Raw genomic sequence first — 16,189 nt, 5'->3', positions numbered from 1 at the left:
CTGCAACATTTATTTGCAAATCAACTCCACCATTTTCACAATTTTATGGTTCTAAGATTATCGTGAAAATAAATACTACTCAAAGAGTTCATTCTACAAATATTAAGGAACAAGAGACAACACAGTTCGCTTACAAAACACAACGGGTACCAAATATCCGAATGATATAGATAACACAACTTCTTCATCAGTCTTAACATATGTGTCATAATTTACATTGTATTCACGAAATATAAAGTACAAACTATACTTTAGATACACATACAAATTCTACGTATTTAAAGTAGACACATGATATGTTGCATATGACGCTCATTCTATGCAGTGGGGTAAGAAGGCTCCATCGCAAGGCCACACATGCCTTTCTTGTCGGGAATTTCCTTCTCCATTCTTAAATATCCGTTCTCACCCCGTGTTGTTCCCCATGAATTCTTCAGCAACCAATACTTTGTGCCATCGCTGGTCTTGCCATAACCAATAGCCGCAATACCATGGTCGAGGTCTGTGCCACATGAGCCTGTCATCACTCCACCTTTGTAAAATTGGAAAGTCATATCTCCCCCATCTACAGCCACCGAGACGGGTTGACTTGCGACAGCTTGCATGAGAGCTCCCTCGTTGTTGGCTGGAACATCCTCATAGCTTTTGATACTTGCGGCACCGTTGGTTCCACTCTTGCACTTGTCATCTGCCGCGGTATATGGGTAGTTGGACTCGGTTGTGAGACCGCCATTCTTGATTATGAACTTGAAGGCATCATCCATAAGCCCACCTTCGCAACCTTGGTCTTCACCATGGACATCACAATCCACTAGTTCTTGCTCAGACAACGAGATAAGCTTGCCGGTTTTGAGCTTAACGACGCCCTCTGTAGCAGCGACAGCAGAAAAAGCCCAACAACAACCTGCAAATGTTTACATTTATGCAGATACTATAAGAGGACATTCTCATTAAAAAATTCAAACATATATGCAATATATTATTATCCTAAAAATACTTACCACATTGGCCCTGATCCTTGATGGGGGTGACTGCTCCTTTCGTTCTCCAGTCTACGTTTGCCGGAAGTGCATCGAAACTTACATTCTCATACCTGAATCTGGTAGGAATCCTCTCCATGCTCGGTTTGTACCCCTTGATAGCCTTCGTTGCCTTGAACTCCTCGTTCATTAGGTCGGCGAACTGATTGACGCCCAAATAGAACTTGAGGTTCTTGGCATTAAACGACTCGATGAACCCGACATTGGCCTTGAACACCCCGAATCGTTGCGCCTTCTCAGCATCGTCCTTGTACACATGGCCGTACTGCACCATCTAGCTCTCGTGCCTTGCCACCATCAACAAGTCATCGCTGAGCTCACGAGCTGCTAGGACCGAACTGCAGAAGCAAACGCATCCGAGCATGCCAAGGATCAAAGCTTTTGGGATGGCCATGTTATATTTGATGAATTGCTTGCTACTACTAGTGTGCAGTGTGTGCTCTGGTTTGGTTTTGTGAATGGTACTGGGTGTCTTATATAGTTGCATGGATGTATATATTTGAATATGGGGGATTGAGATGGTCTCCAACGTAGCGGTGAAGTACATCTGGTAGGCGGATAGTATAAAATAAATATGTGTGTGTATGGCGTATGCTTTCCTTAGCATATGAAAATAATAAACATGTTGTGCCGGAACTTTGGATGTTAGTACAAGAAAAATCAAGTAACCATGATTACGACATATTTTGATACTTCATACGGACTTAGTTCAATGTGATTGCATGGTGATGCTGACAGGCTTTTCTATCGATCATATTCCTATGGAGCTCTCCAAACGTGTTGGCATGAGTACCCAGGAACCAAAAATACATATAACTTTTTTACACCCTAAATTTTAAGCGTAACACTAAGTCTTAGCTTCTGTTGATTTACAAAACTATGAGTGCGTACAAAAAACATCGATAAAAATTCTTGTAGCCTTCCGGTGAAAAGTGATTAAATGTAACCGCTTGCAAAGACGAGTGTACCACGGAAACGGCAAGTTGATTAAGAAAACTTAACCTGTCAGATCATCAAATGTTAAGAGAACTATGATTAGTTAATTAACTAATGATAAGTAATTTAATCTTGAGTTAAAAAAATGCTTTGGTTCCCCTAGTATGTCAAGTCCAGGAATAAATATTAATACCGCCGGATATACTTCCAAGCCACGTAGATGGTTTTTTTACTCTCACAACTTCGTACATCATGTCTCACTACGCATCACATATGTCTAGTGGACATGTTTTGCACGAGGTCCCCTGCTTAATGTGGGTTGTAGGTGGCCGGGTAGTCCAGCGTTGCAACTCAAGGCTGAGTGATGGTATATAACACTTCACATAGCACACATATTGTGCAAAGCGCCAAGTGTTACATGCAACCAACGTGACCAACACTTATCCCCTCATCCCTTCAGACTTGTAGGCCTAGAAACATTTGGTATGCAAGAAACATATAAAGGACGCACACGGACAGGTGGGACAGGGCAAGATAAACGGCAACGGGCAGCCTGAGAGCCAAAGCGAACACACAGACACACACATATGCAGATGAGACCGGCGTTGGAGAGACGAGCAATGGCCAACTGCCAAGAAGGGACAATCGCACAAAACAATTCGGGGAGCTCACAACGCCCCATTTCTAGCAAATATAGTAATTGAAGATATAATTACAAAAGCAAAAAAATAAAATTGGTTTGTTAAATAATGAAATACGACAGTTGCATCAAAGATTGAATTGGTTTATAATTTGAAATTAGGTTTTAATAAATATGCTTTAAATCATAAGCAATGTGTGATGTCAATAAAGGGGAGGAAGCACGAAGTGAACTCATCGACAGCGAAAGTGTCGGCAAGATAGAAGACCTTGGTACGTTGAAAGATTCACGTGGTATGTTGTGAGATTTTTGGTTCTCTTTGATGAAAAGTTAGTCATTACCATCTGCAAAAGGATAAAATTACTACCTCCATCCGGGTTTACTAGTCCCCATCGTGTTTTTGGCAAACTTTGACAACTTATTTGACTAGCAAAATATGAATGCATGTCACCAAATTTTTATTTTTGAATTTGTATTTGAATGTAGTTTCTAATGATGTTATTTTTGCTACATATAGCTTATATTTTATTAGTTAAAGTTATGGTCAAATATGACCTGAAATACGAAGGGGATTAGTAAACCCAGACGGAGGTAGCATAACAGTACTCCATCCATTCCCTTATACAATGCCACTATCAAAAATACATTCTGCATCAATACAAGGCCACCAACAGTAATCGAGGCAAAAATTAATGATGTTTCCTCGTACTAGCAACTTTTTAATACTTACATGCATGTAGTCATAATGACACTCAGTCACTTCCTTTCCATTCATTCGTTGCATGCTTGTGGTGTATTAATGATCCCGGTTAACAAAAAGAAAAGTTGACTTGCAAATGAGTCATTAAATTTTATCTTGGTACCTGTAATATGAGTTTGTGGCCTTGTATAAGGGAATGGAGGGAGTATTTCCCAGTAATAATTGGAGTATGATCGCCTAAGAGTGGAGTGCCTTCAGTTTTGAAGTTGGTGTATTTCCTCTTTTGTGTCACTTTACGCATGAATCCCACATAATGCATACGTGGACCACCTCACATCCTACTCTAGATGAGCATATTGTGCGTGCAAGATTACCAGTGATCACAAAAAAGTGATTTCCAATATGAAGCCAATGATTACAGTTATTGGAGAAAACATGAATTTATGCAGTCAAAATACACATGGGTCGTAGTTTGAAACCGGAGAGTGCTACTTTGGCATCCGACTAAGATTTCATAAGTTAGAATGCAAGGTCAGAAAAATAAGACAACATTGAACATTGCTGACTATTCCCTCCTTATTTTGCTATATTTTTTCTGTAGTCCTCTTTTTCTAAGCCTTTAGATCAACATCGAACCACCCTCAACTCCATCTCAATCTACACCTGGGAGCTTAAGAGTAACATTTCCTGAGGTTGTACACTTCAAATTCTATAAATTTTAACTTGTTAAAGTGTAATTTATTGCAGTTGAGTTTTACAAAATATCAAAGAAATCGAGATTTAGCATAAAAGAGAAGTAGCTATGGAAGTGGTATCTGAGATTCAGAGAGTAAGACAGATTTCCTTCTCATGCCTTGCATAAAACACATGACGCCAAGATTAACTTCACCACTCTTACCATATCATAATCTAAATCAACTCGCAAGTCACAACTAACAAATTCAAATATAACTACTACCTCCATCTCGGTGAATAAGTCATTCGCGTAGTTCTAGGTCGACGATTTAACTATCTAAATATGTATTATATGTGACAAAAAATATATATTTAGAAACTACATCCATGCAGAAATCTTGTGATATACTTTTCATGACATATAACACATATTTAATTTCTCAAATCGATGACCTAAAACTACGCGAATGACTAATTCACCTAGACGGAGGTAGTAGATAGTAATAATCCACAACACACAACACGAGGCAGTCAGTTTGATGGACGATATCAATAGATCGGAAGGCCCTCTCGCCTTACACGAGGTGCAAAATAAAAACAATATGGAAGATGGAAGTAACTCCGGGCTTGATACACTGCCTGTGGCACTTGCTCTTGAAAATTTGATGAGATGAGACATGTTTAAGGTCATTCACTGGAATAGGTGATATATATATTGATAAACTTGGAGCCTGATAATTTTCTGTAGCTTACTGATATGATATGGATGTGATGGTTTTTACTAGACATGTGTACAGTTACGAGCATGTATCCATGTCCAGATGGTCACATTAGAGTATTGAGTAAGATATACATTTCAGTAATTAATGGGTGGTGATATTATGGGTTTATTTTATGTGCAAGGAATGTGTCAATGTGTATGAAATTTTATTTGGAACCACTTAAATTTTGAGCCACTATTTGAAAAGAACTGACAAAACTTGATTAGTCTTTTCCTTGTGCATGATTGATGTGTGCTGCTGAATTATTGTGTCTTTCTATGTGGTTCACTTTGTTTCGATAGAAAATTGTGAAACGAAACAATGGTCACATCCATATGCGTGGATAACGCTTCCCTTACTAGCAGAAAGCTAGTGTGATTGTTGTTGCGTTGAAATGCTCTACCATTCTGCTTAAGGATCCTAATCGAAATATTTTAACTAGTAATAAAAAAATCATAATTAAGACCCACTTCCTAAATGTAGATTAGTCAAAGTAAATAATTAATCCATCATGCACGTGATCATTACTCACAGTTAACGCCCACTTCCTAATTGTATATCAGCAAAATTAAGTAAAATCATAATGCACATGAACATCTTAATTAACAAGAGAATGTTGATTAATCATGTACCCATGCATGCATGATTAGTTGTGTATTTTTTTTAGCAGTGAGAACTATGACAGAAAAGAGACATTCTACCTGAACACCTTTTGAGCATCCCAAAAAAAGAAGCAATAGGTTAAATATATTGTTAATCTAAATTTTACTATCCGTTAGGGTGGGCAACTAGCGTTGTGGTTGGGATTAGAGGAGTTAAGGGTCAGTCCTAATTCACTATCTAAAAATCATTTTGTTCCAACCTTGATCTTTGACATTTATTTACGAATCAACTATACCCTTTTCACTTATTGTCTATATGGCTCCAAGGTTGCTGAGAAAATAAAAGGTACTCAAAGAGTTCAATATACAAACTTGAAGGCAGAAGAGACAGCACAATTCACTTACAAAACACTACATGTGACAAATATCCGAAGGATATAGCTAATACAAATTCTTCATCAATCTTTATGTATCTTGCATAATTTAAATCGTATTCATGGAATATAAAGTACGATACAATACATATGCTTGTACACAATTTATATACATATACAAAGTATAAATAATTAAAGTAGACGCATGCAATTAATTGATCGTGTGCATGCGAACATATGTGCCAGAGGACGCTCTTCTATGCAGTGGGGTAAGAAGGCTCCATCGCAAGCCACACATGCCTCTCTTGTCGGGAATATCCTTCTCTGTTCTTAAATATCTGTTCTCACCCCATGTTGTTCCTCATGAATTCTTCAACAAGCAATATTTTGTGTAATAGTTGGTCTTTCCATAACCAATAGCGGCAATACCATGATCCAGGTCTGTGCCACATGAGCCTGTCATCACTTTGCCTTTGTAAAATTGGAAAGTCATATCTCCTCCCTCTACGGCTACTGAGACAGGTTGGCTTGCGACAGCTTGAATGAGGGCACCTTCGTTGTTGGCCGGAACATCCTCATAACTTTTCATGGTTGCAACACCATTCGTTCCATTCTTGCACTTATCATATGTTGCGGTATATGGATAGTTGGACTCGGTGGTGAGACCACCATTCTTGATTATGAACTTAAATGCATCATCCATGAGCTCGCCTTCGCAACCCTGGTCTTCACCATGGACATCACAATCTACCTACTCTTGCTCCGAGAGTGAGATAAGCTTGCCAGTTTTGAGCTTAACGATACCCTTTGTAGCAGCACGGCAGAAAACGCCCAACAACAACCTACATATGGTTAAGTTTTTGGTAGCTACTATAAGGATACATTCAATAAATGATATATGCAATACATCATCATCATAAATATATTTACCACATTGGCCCTGATCCTTGATGGGAGTGACTGCACCTTTGGTCTCCAGTCTACTATTGTCGGAAGTGCATCGAAACTTACGTTCCCATACATGAATCCGGTAGGAACCCTCTCCAAGCTTGTTTTGTACCCCTTGTTAGCCGTTGTTGACTTGAACTCCTTGTTGGTGAGGTCGGTAAAAAGATTGATGCCCAAATAAAACTTGTGGTTCTCGGCGTTAAATGACTCGATGAACCCAATACTAGCCTTGAACACTTTGAATCGGTGTGCCTTCTCAGTGGTGTCCTTGTACGCACGGCCGTACTGCACCATCCAGCTCTCGTGGAGTGCCCCATTGAAAAGTCACCACTGAGCTCACGCGCTGCTAGGACCGAACTGCAAAAGGAGAGGCATCCAAGGATACCAAGGATGAGAGATTTTGAAATGCCCATGGTATGGTTGATGAATTGCTATCTACTACTAGTGTGCAGTGCGGCCTTGGTTCTAAGCATGGAATTGTGTGTGTTATATAGTTAGATGCATGTGCTTAAGTATAGGTTATGTTGATGATCTCCGGCGTGGCGGTGAAGTAGGGCTGGTGGGCAGATAGTATGAAAATTATCTGTTTGTACATGTTGTATGCTTTCCTTCACATATGAGAATAGCCCTTGTTGTGCTGAGGCTTTGGATTTTAGCACAAGGAAAATCAAGAAACCCTGATTACAACATATTTTAACAATTCAAAGGGATTTAGGTGTCAATCCGATTGCATGAGGTTGATAGATTTATCTATCGATCTTAAACTTATGGATCTCTTTAAAAAATTGGAGTGGGTATGTGGGAACCAAATATATTAGTTGGTTCTTGATATATACATGTGTAAATTTTCTATGGCCTGATTTTATTTGGATTGTAACACTAAGTTTTAACTTCTGTTGCTTTACAAAATTGTGGGTGCGTACATAAAATATTGTTAAGAATCAATTTATCCTATCTATACCTAATAATAAAGGATGAAATATTTCATAGTTCTTCATCCATCACCCTTTTGTATCTGGTGATTTTTTGTGTTAACATAAAGATTGACGGCTGTGATTTAATATTTAGAAGAAAAAAACTGTGCCGCAAGGATCCAAACACAGAAGCGGCCTAATAAACTCTCAGGCCCAAACCAGCTGGCCTCGCGTACGTCATTGCCAAACAAGGAAACATACTTTTAATATCTCATAATTTTTTCGCATGGTATTTCTGGTAATATGTTCATCCGTAACAGAAAAAAAAATCAAGGAATTGTTCTTCCCCTATAAGCCGTGGAACTGTTGGAACTCACCCCGGGTCTATATGTGGCTCGAGAATCAGTCATCGAATAGGATAAGTTCAACGTGCGTGACCTACGCGTTCTAATCACCGTCAGATCAAAAGAAAACAACAGACCAGCCTCCGCATGAGCACGCCATGCTAAAAAAAAGTCAGCTACATAAACCAGGACAAAACCAGTAGGGCCGACATGTCTCCTTTCCTCTCCCAGATTCAAGTTTCCCCTATCCCAAGCGGTCCTTCCCTGCACGATCTCGAGCAGATGCTACCAAAGCTGGATTGTCATCTCACGAGCCCCATCACTCCCTGTGGAATTCACGATTGTAGAGTCGCATGAGATACATCCGTCACCCATGCGTCCTCACCTCCAAGACTTGCGTCGTCACGGACAGCCCTGCCCATGCAACACGATCCGAGTTCACGAATTGTCCCATCGGTTACCATGATTGTAGCCAATGATTGTGTCTCCATTAATCCCCGTCTATGTGGTTGATTGTAAAGATTGTTAACGCATAGCAAGAAGTGCCCATCACAAGATGTTGACCTCTTCTTTGTCGCCTCGCCGTCGTACACAACTTCCTGATCGGTTTCAGTTTCAGTTCTTCTCCCGTCCACCAACGAGGTAAGAACCCTCCGCCCCCTCCTCCTCAATCACTACACTTATTGTATGCGCATTTCATGTCCTCATCTCGAGCCCCACTTACCCCTCAATGACAAATTGACAAGTCGGGGCTTCGATGCATGATCAGATGCGCCAGAGCCGTTGATAAGGGTGCAAGGGGTGTTGTACGTAGAAAGTACAGCATTGGGAGTGTCCAGACTATCACCGTGGGCAAGCAAACATGCAGTTGGATGGATAAATGGCTAAGCGCCTTCCGTCGGGAAGGAATCAATCGATCCAAAGGTAGCTTGTGATGGGGCAGAATCAATCAAAAACTATGCACCGAGGCGCAGCCTACCCCAACACAACCAATGAGCAAAATGACACAGGATCAAGCTCGATAGCACTAGTTGTCGGCGGAGGCCTCAGCGATGTTTGACTCCTTCAATCTCTGGAAGGTTGAGGCTGTGGTGGCAACCTTAATTAGAATCTAAATTGCAAGTACCATATCTTGAATCTGGATGTGTGGGAAGGCATCAGCCCTTTTCCATCACTAGGCTATGCCTTAGTCTGCAGACTTTTTTTATGTTGATGATAGTTATAGCAAAAAATATTATAAAGTGCATGGTATCTTCTATTACGGTTATATTGACCTTCTAGCAAAAATTATAGAATTTGACAGTCCATTTTGCGTGAATGCTCACAGGGTGAGATGTATTGCTCCCTGACTGACAGGGTACGCAACCACACAAGCTGATCGGATGCCGACGTGCACGACTATTGGGATCCCTATGTGGCCTCAGGAGTCACATAGATGGATTGCCGGCCCAATGTGAAGATGGTATTATTGGTCCCGAGCAATGTTTATTAAGCTAGCCAACTAAAGACATGAGAATTTTTTTTCTTCCGTTGCAACGCACAGACATGTTTGCTAGTCAATATAAAGCATTTCGATGTGACCGGCCGCTTGGAGAGACTAGGAGTGTAACACATACATAATAAGTTGATTACAACAACTTCACTCAGGATCATCATCTATTAAAAAAGAGTAGTTAGCATATCTTAAATAATTTAATCACAATTCCAAAACATGCATTGGTGCTCAGTCACCTTTTATATTCTATTCTATATAGATTATAGAGTGAGAACCAAACCGTACGTCAAGTGCAAGAATTTTATACCATTGGACGTCCTTCCCAGCCACTCAGATGCTCCTTTCCACGCACAGTATCATAGAAGTACCGTATCTCCCTACAGTGGCAGGGAACATAAAAATAAAGGTGGGGGGAAATACACGCACAGTGACATGCAACACAACCAACACACATTTCCAGACGCCGTGCCACTTTCAGGGGGTACTTTTTTTTAGCAAACTTTCGCGGGGGGAGGGGGTACTTGGATTAGAGGTACCACCATTATAAAATACTCCAGATATCTTATCAAACCAATAGTTTACACAATTAAAGTGCCACTAAAATCACAACATAAATTGCCAAGATATTCTCTTAAAATGCTATTAAATTAGAACATTATGCTCTTCCTTTTGTCTTTGCTATCCCCTTTCCTTCATGTCCTTCTTCTATATTTTTCCATCAACCGCAACACCGCACCATGCTCCATCAGCGCTTCCTATTCGGCGCGTAGGGTGCCGCCGAGCAACCGTGCGCGTACCCCCACCCCCCGCCTCGGGTGCTGGATGTCGTATGGGCTGGCCCATTTTACGTTTTATTCCTTTCATTTTTTTTCTACTTTTCTTTTTCTGTTTTTTATTTTCCCATTTTTTTAAAAAAATTCCATTTTCTGCTTTACATTTTTTTACTTTTTTCCCTTCTTTAAGTTTCCACTTTTTTGCGAATTTTATTTTCAAATTAGCGAACACTTTTTTGTTCATCCTATTCAAAAAAATGTTCGTCAATGTAAAAAAAATGTTCATCAATTCCAAAAAAATCAACAAATTCATTTTTGTTCATCGGGATTTAAAAAATGTTGATAAAATTCAACTTGTTAATCGAAATAGAAATGTTCATCAAATTCGAAATTTGTTCATTATTTTTAAAAAGTCATCAAATTCGAAATTTGTTCATCATTTAAAAAAACCATCAAATTCGAAATTTGTTCATCGATTTCAAAAAATGTTCATCAAACTCAAAATTTGTTCATCCATTTTTTCGAACAAAATGTTCATCTAACACAAAAAATGTTCATCGTATTCAAAACTTGTTTACCATAATTTTTTATAAGGTAAATCAAATTCAAAAAATGTTCATTAATTTTGAAAAAGTTCATCGATTTTGACAAAATGTTCTTGAATTGATAATTTGTTCATTTGATAAAAAATTGTCAGCAATATCCAGATTCGCGGACATTTTGTAAAATCATCGACATTTTTCAAATTCGTGAACATTATTCGAATTCAGGGATATTTTTGGCTCCATGACCTTTTTCAAATTCCCATTTTTTGAATTTTGGAACTATTTTCAAATCTTGAATTATTTAAATAAGAAAAATAAAAGGAAGAAAAAACAAAAAAGAAGAAACAAGGAAATAGGAAATAGGGGGCGCCCCGACGCCGCTCCTGGGCCGTCCCAAATGGGCGCGCGAGGGGTGCGCACTGCCCCTCTCTCCATCTCCCCCCCCCCCCCCCCCCCCCCCCCCCGCATTGACGTGTTGGATAGGAGCTCCCGGAAGCATCCTAGCGAAGCAAGCAAACTAGCCCATACTACCTGTTTGGTTTGTGGGAATTAGAGATGAGGAACATAGTTGAGGAGTGAGGATGTTAAAAGTGCACTTATTAGTTAGAGGGATTGGGAGTTGAAGGGGAAGAGAAATAGGAATTAAGGGAGTCAACTTTCATCGATTTCGTTTCGTGGGGGGCTGTTAATCCGTAAGACGATTTTCATCCCGAATTAATTCCCAACATGTATCAACGAAGAGGGAAAAGTTAAACTCTATTTTCCATGCTTAATCCCTTTGGAAACTTTCTGGTCTAAATTCCCATTCCCTGCCCAAAAGTTACCAAACTGATTGGTAGTATGGTGTGCTATTGTGCGTGAGTGTAGCTTACCCACAGCCAAAATAGCGTTGGCTGGATGGACTATGTCCTCAAATGACCCGCCCTTTTATCCTTTTTAGGTTTTTTTTCACCAAACATTACCCAGCTAGCCGTGGACTGATGTATGCACACATGCATATTTTTTTTGTATGAAATCAAGGTAGGGTGGCCACCCTACCTTGCCCTACGGGCAGCTCCACCCAAGGCTCACTATCCTTTCACATACTTGAGGCGGTCGTGGTCTGCGGGCGGTCCCCTATGCAACATGAGCTTCAGGCAGTTGGGTCGTGCGACGTTGCAACTCAAGGCTAACTAGTGGTATGTAACACCGTGGAGAGTAGAAACACAACACAAGCACCAAGCGACACACTTAACTAGCGTGGACAACACTTTTTCCCATCCTCCCCTTGATCTACGGGGCTACGTAAACAATACACAAGAAACGAGCACACTGACACACACACTCACACACACAGAGATGGCACTAGGAAGGAGAAAGGGGCGATGACTGACTAACAAGAGGGGACACCCACACAAAATAGTCTAAAGAACTTACCATACCCCATTTCTAGCGAGTATAGTAAGCAAGGAGACATAGTCATGAAAGCCGAAAAACAAATTGGTTAAATAATGAAATATGAGTATGTAAAAGTTGGTGGACCAAATGGATTAATTAGGATCATACACCTTGATGCCTCACACAACTTTCCTCATGGTTTGAATTGGTTGATGATTTGAAACATGATGTTAAAGAAATGGGATTATTTTAGAGAAATTGGATTTACATCATAAGCATTGTGTAATGTTAATAAAGGGGAGGAAGACTCGAAGATCATCAGCAGAAAGGGTGTTGGCAATATAGACAGCCTGAGCACGTTGAAAGATGCACGGTGGTGTGCTTTGCACCTCCTTTTCTCCTTTACCGAAGAAAGTTAGTTATTACCATATGTAAAAGGAGAAAAATTATGAAACTTAGTACTCCTAATCATACATAATTGGTAACTGATCGCGCGATGGTTGAACGTCTTCACTTTAGGACATGGTGTTTTTCCTCTTTGGTGCCGCTACGAGCACGAATCCCACATACTGCATATGTGTGGAGCACCTCCCATCTACTCCAAATGAGTATCGTGCATGCAAGATTACAAGTAATCACAAGAAAGAGATTTCCAATATGAATTCAACGATTTCAATTGTGGGACAAAGCATGAATTTGGGCAGTCGAAATGCACATCGATCATATTTAGAAACGGGAGATTATTACTTTTGCATGATACGTACTAAGATTTCGTATCTCGAAATGCACCATAACAATAGCAAAACAACATTAAACTTGTCACTTTGGAGTTTATTGTGACTGATTTACAAAAATTCAAAGTGGCCGAGAATTAGCAAATGTAAGAGATCTCCAAATGTCAAGTATAGCTTATGGTATAGTTTTTAGGTTGGAAGAGTATGACAGTTTACCAAATGTCATGCACAAAACCCATGACGCAAAGCATAACCTCTTTACTCTCACCATAACATGATCCAAATCAATGCGCACGTCGTAACTAAAATATAACTGGGTAATAAACAGCAAAACATGGCAAGGTGGCTCTACCAGAAACACACGCGGCACGAGACGGCCGGCTTGACGGGCGAGATCGACGGGATCAGAAGGGCCTCTCGCCAAAGACGTTGCCCAGCGGCGAGTAGTGGCAGGTCATGAGCGTGGTGCCGTCGGCGCACTTCACGGAGGCGCACCCGACGTCCGTGTTGCCCTTGGACATCACCTGCTTGAACTGCGCGCACAGCTTCCCGGCGGCGCAGGCGCCGGACGCCAAGTCGAAGTAGTTGGACTGCTCCGCCCACGCCGCCACCGCGTCGCTGGGCTGCCACGCCTTCCCGGCCTCGCCGAAGCCTCGGAACACGTTGACGCCGCCGGGCATCGCCGCCGACGCGGCCGCGCAGTTGCCCTTGAACCGCGCCGCCCAGCGCTCCGCCTGGTCCGCCAGCCCGCTGCTCCACTTGAGCGGGCGCTGCTCCTGGATCGCGCGCATGTGGTTCTGCGGCACCACGAACTGCTGCGCCAGGCTGATCTGGATCTGCAGCAGCTTCCGGCCGGCGGCTGCCGCCGGGGCCGGGGCGCACGAGAGCAGGACGATGGCGGCGAGCGCGCCCAGCCAGCGCCTTGTGGTGTACTCCATTGCCATGACTAGTGTCGTCGACCTAGCTTAGCTATACTGTCTGTCTAGTCTGCAAACTCGGCCACTGGTTAATTAACTGGAAGCTGCGAGCCTGGCCTCTATATATACACATCGACCGGGGCTAATTAACTGGAACCTACAGCTACAGGTCAATTACACGACGCAGTTGTCAGAGTGTAACAATTTTTTTTACATGCAGCTAGTAACAGCTCGACGACTTGGGAGATCTACTTACTGATCGCGCGGTGCCGTGGAGATCGATCGACCCATGGATGGAATCATTTCATGTGATGGGGCACGTACATTGAGGGGGGCATGCGGCTTCGGGGCGGGGCTTCTTGTTTGACTTGGGAATAGTTTAGCTTGGCAGCAGTGTACGTACTCACATTCGGGATTTATTTTGAGTTTTCAACAGGTCAGTACGTACATCTGAGGAATGAAATCGACCGACGGTGTCTGCAGGTCAAAGGATCATTCATTCACTCGGGAGGGAGATGGAGCTTGCCTGCCCCGGAAGTAAACGGCCGGCCACATCTAGGATCGAGGGATGCCACGAACTTTCTCAGTGGCACACATCACATGCCTTCATGTGGGTGCGCGTGCGAGGCCACTGTCTAGGATCGAGGAACTTGCTAGTAGATCCGTGCGCTCCAGCCATTCACCCAAGGGTTCGTTTGCTCTACTTCGGTATTATTAGAGCATATTGCTGGGCAGCAGCCCTAGTTTATGTTCATGTTGTCTTCGTAGAAATGATGTTATGTAGCAGGTTTAAAACACTGTGACTGTGGGATGCTTGATGGTTTCTATAATGGAAATTGGAGGGGAAACCCTCTTTTGCTCCATTTTTTTTATTAGAGCATCTACGGTGGGGCTTAGCAAATCCAACCCTTCAAACATCCGCAAACATGACCGGACGCGTCGGTGGACAGTGACCGGTCATATCTCAAATAATTGATTTCACAACTGGATAGCTTAAATTAGAAACGTCAAATTCATACTATTACATGCAGCGTAAACCTGATCTTAAGCAGAGCTGGTTCGGCTCTGACGTGCCCATGTCCAGCGCCTGACTGCGCCCCTCAGAGTGTTGGTCTGGTCGCCCGCGAGGTAGAGTAGGACATAGGACACGGCCCGGCTCACAGGACTCAAGGCGCCGCCGTCTCCCATGCCCTACTCTTCCTCGTTGGAGCCCAGAACCCTAGCGGTGCCGGTGGATATGAGATCGATGATGGATCCGTCCTGGTAGGAGCCGACGACAACCACCACGACACGGTTGCGGCGCCCGAAGTTGCAGGCCATCCGTCAAGGCGTCAGGGAATGCGACTCCACCTCTCCAACATCCACCGCTGCACGAGTTGCCGCCGTCTCCCGCGCCCGCTGCCTCGCACGGCAGGCAAGCCGCGCCATTCTCTTCGGACGACGCCCATGGGTTCACCTCTTGCTCAGCGCGCCAACGGAGGGGTCGCGCGTCCGCCACAGCGTTGGGACGCCAGACGGACCCTACGCCTCCGGTGAGGCAGCGGCGACACGCCTCCTGGTGGATCCATCACCATTAGGGCGGACACGATGAATTCCCGGCGCAAGGAGTCCGAGTGCTGTCATCGGGCGCCTCCTCCCTGGAACGGCGAGAAGCAAGCCGGACGGTCATCTCCTCCTCGGGGTTGCATGAGACGAGCTCGGGGTTGACATATCTGGAGGTATAGGACTTGGATTCGCTGCCCGCCATGCTAGAGATCGCCGGACGGGAGCTTGGGTGGAAAAGGGAGTGGAGGGAATTGGAGTGAAGTAGCTAGGGTTTGGTCCAGGGAGCGAATGAGGACGAATATATGTGGGGTCGGGTGGGCCGGCATGGGCCGGGTCTGACATGGAGGACGTGCCTGGTCACGCCCGGGCCTCCCCATATTCGCCCCATATTTGTGTTGGATGTGAGGGGTGTCGGTCTGCCCGGGCGTTTGAGGGGGGTTTGAGGCGCCCTGCTAGGTCGGTTTTTTCTGACCAGCCACTGACCAGGCCGTCAGCCCGGGCGTTTGAGGCGAGTTTGTGTGCCCGGTGATACGTCTCCAATGTATCTATAATTTTTTATTGTTCCATGCTATTATATTATCTGTTTTGGATGTTTTATATGCATTAATATGCTATTTTATATTATTTTTTAGACTAACTTATTAACCTAGAGCCCAGTGCCAGTTTTTGTTTTTTCCTTGTTTTTGAGCTTCGCGGAAAAGGAATACCAAAAGGGGTCCAAACGGAATAAAACCTTCACGATGATTTTTCTTGAAACAGAAGACACCCAGGAAACTTGGAGATCAAGTCGGAAGAGCCACGAGGCGGCCACAAGGGGGGAGGGCGCGCCCGCTACCTTCTGCCCCCCCCCCCCCCCCCCGCCCCGTGAC

At 43.1% G+C, this 16,189-nt stretch overlaps 1 protein-coding gene and 2 pseudogenes across 1 annotated transcript; all 3 read right to left on the bottom strand.

Annotated features, from left to right (window-relative positions):
* Positions 1-317: 317 nt before the first annotated feature.
* LOC125512730 (senescence-specific cysteine protease SAG39-like) lies at positions 318-1,478 on the bottom strand (annotated as a pseudogene).
* Positions 1,479-5,985: 4,507 nt separating this feature from the next.
* On the bottom strand, positions 5,986-7,089 carry LOC125516931 (senescence-specific cysteine protease SAG39-like; annotated as a pseudogene).
* A 5,914-nt stretch (positions 7,090-13,003) lies between these two features.
* Positions 13,004-13,881, bottom strand: LOC125512728 (pathogenesis-related protein PRMS). The gene has a single exon (XM_048677820.2). It carries the CDS (start codon positions 13,800-13,802, stop codon positions 13,263-13,265), a length of 540 nt encoding a protein of 179 aa, XP_048533777.1. The 5' UTR covers positions 13,803-13,881; the 3' UTR covers positions 13,004-13,262.
* Between the last annotated feature and the right edge of the window lie 2,308 nt (positions 13,882-16,189).

This window comes from Triticum urartu, chromosome 6A (assembly GCF_056163025.1).
Source record: "Triticum urartu cultivar PI428250 chromosome 6A, HENAU_Tu73, whole genome shotgun sequence".
In the NCBI taxonomy this organism is placed as follows: Eukaryota; Viridiplantae; Streptophyta; class Magnoliopsida; order Poales; family Poaceae; genus Triticum; species Triticum urartu.
This window is presented reverse-complemented; position numbering and strand designations above follow the sequence as displayed.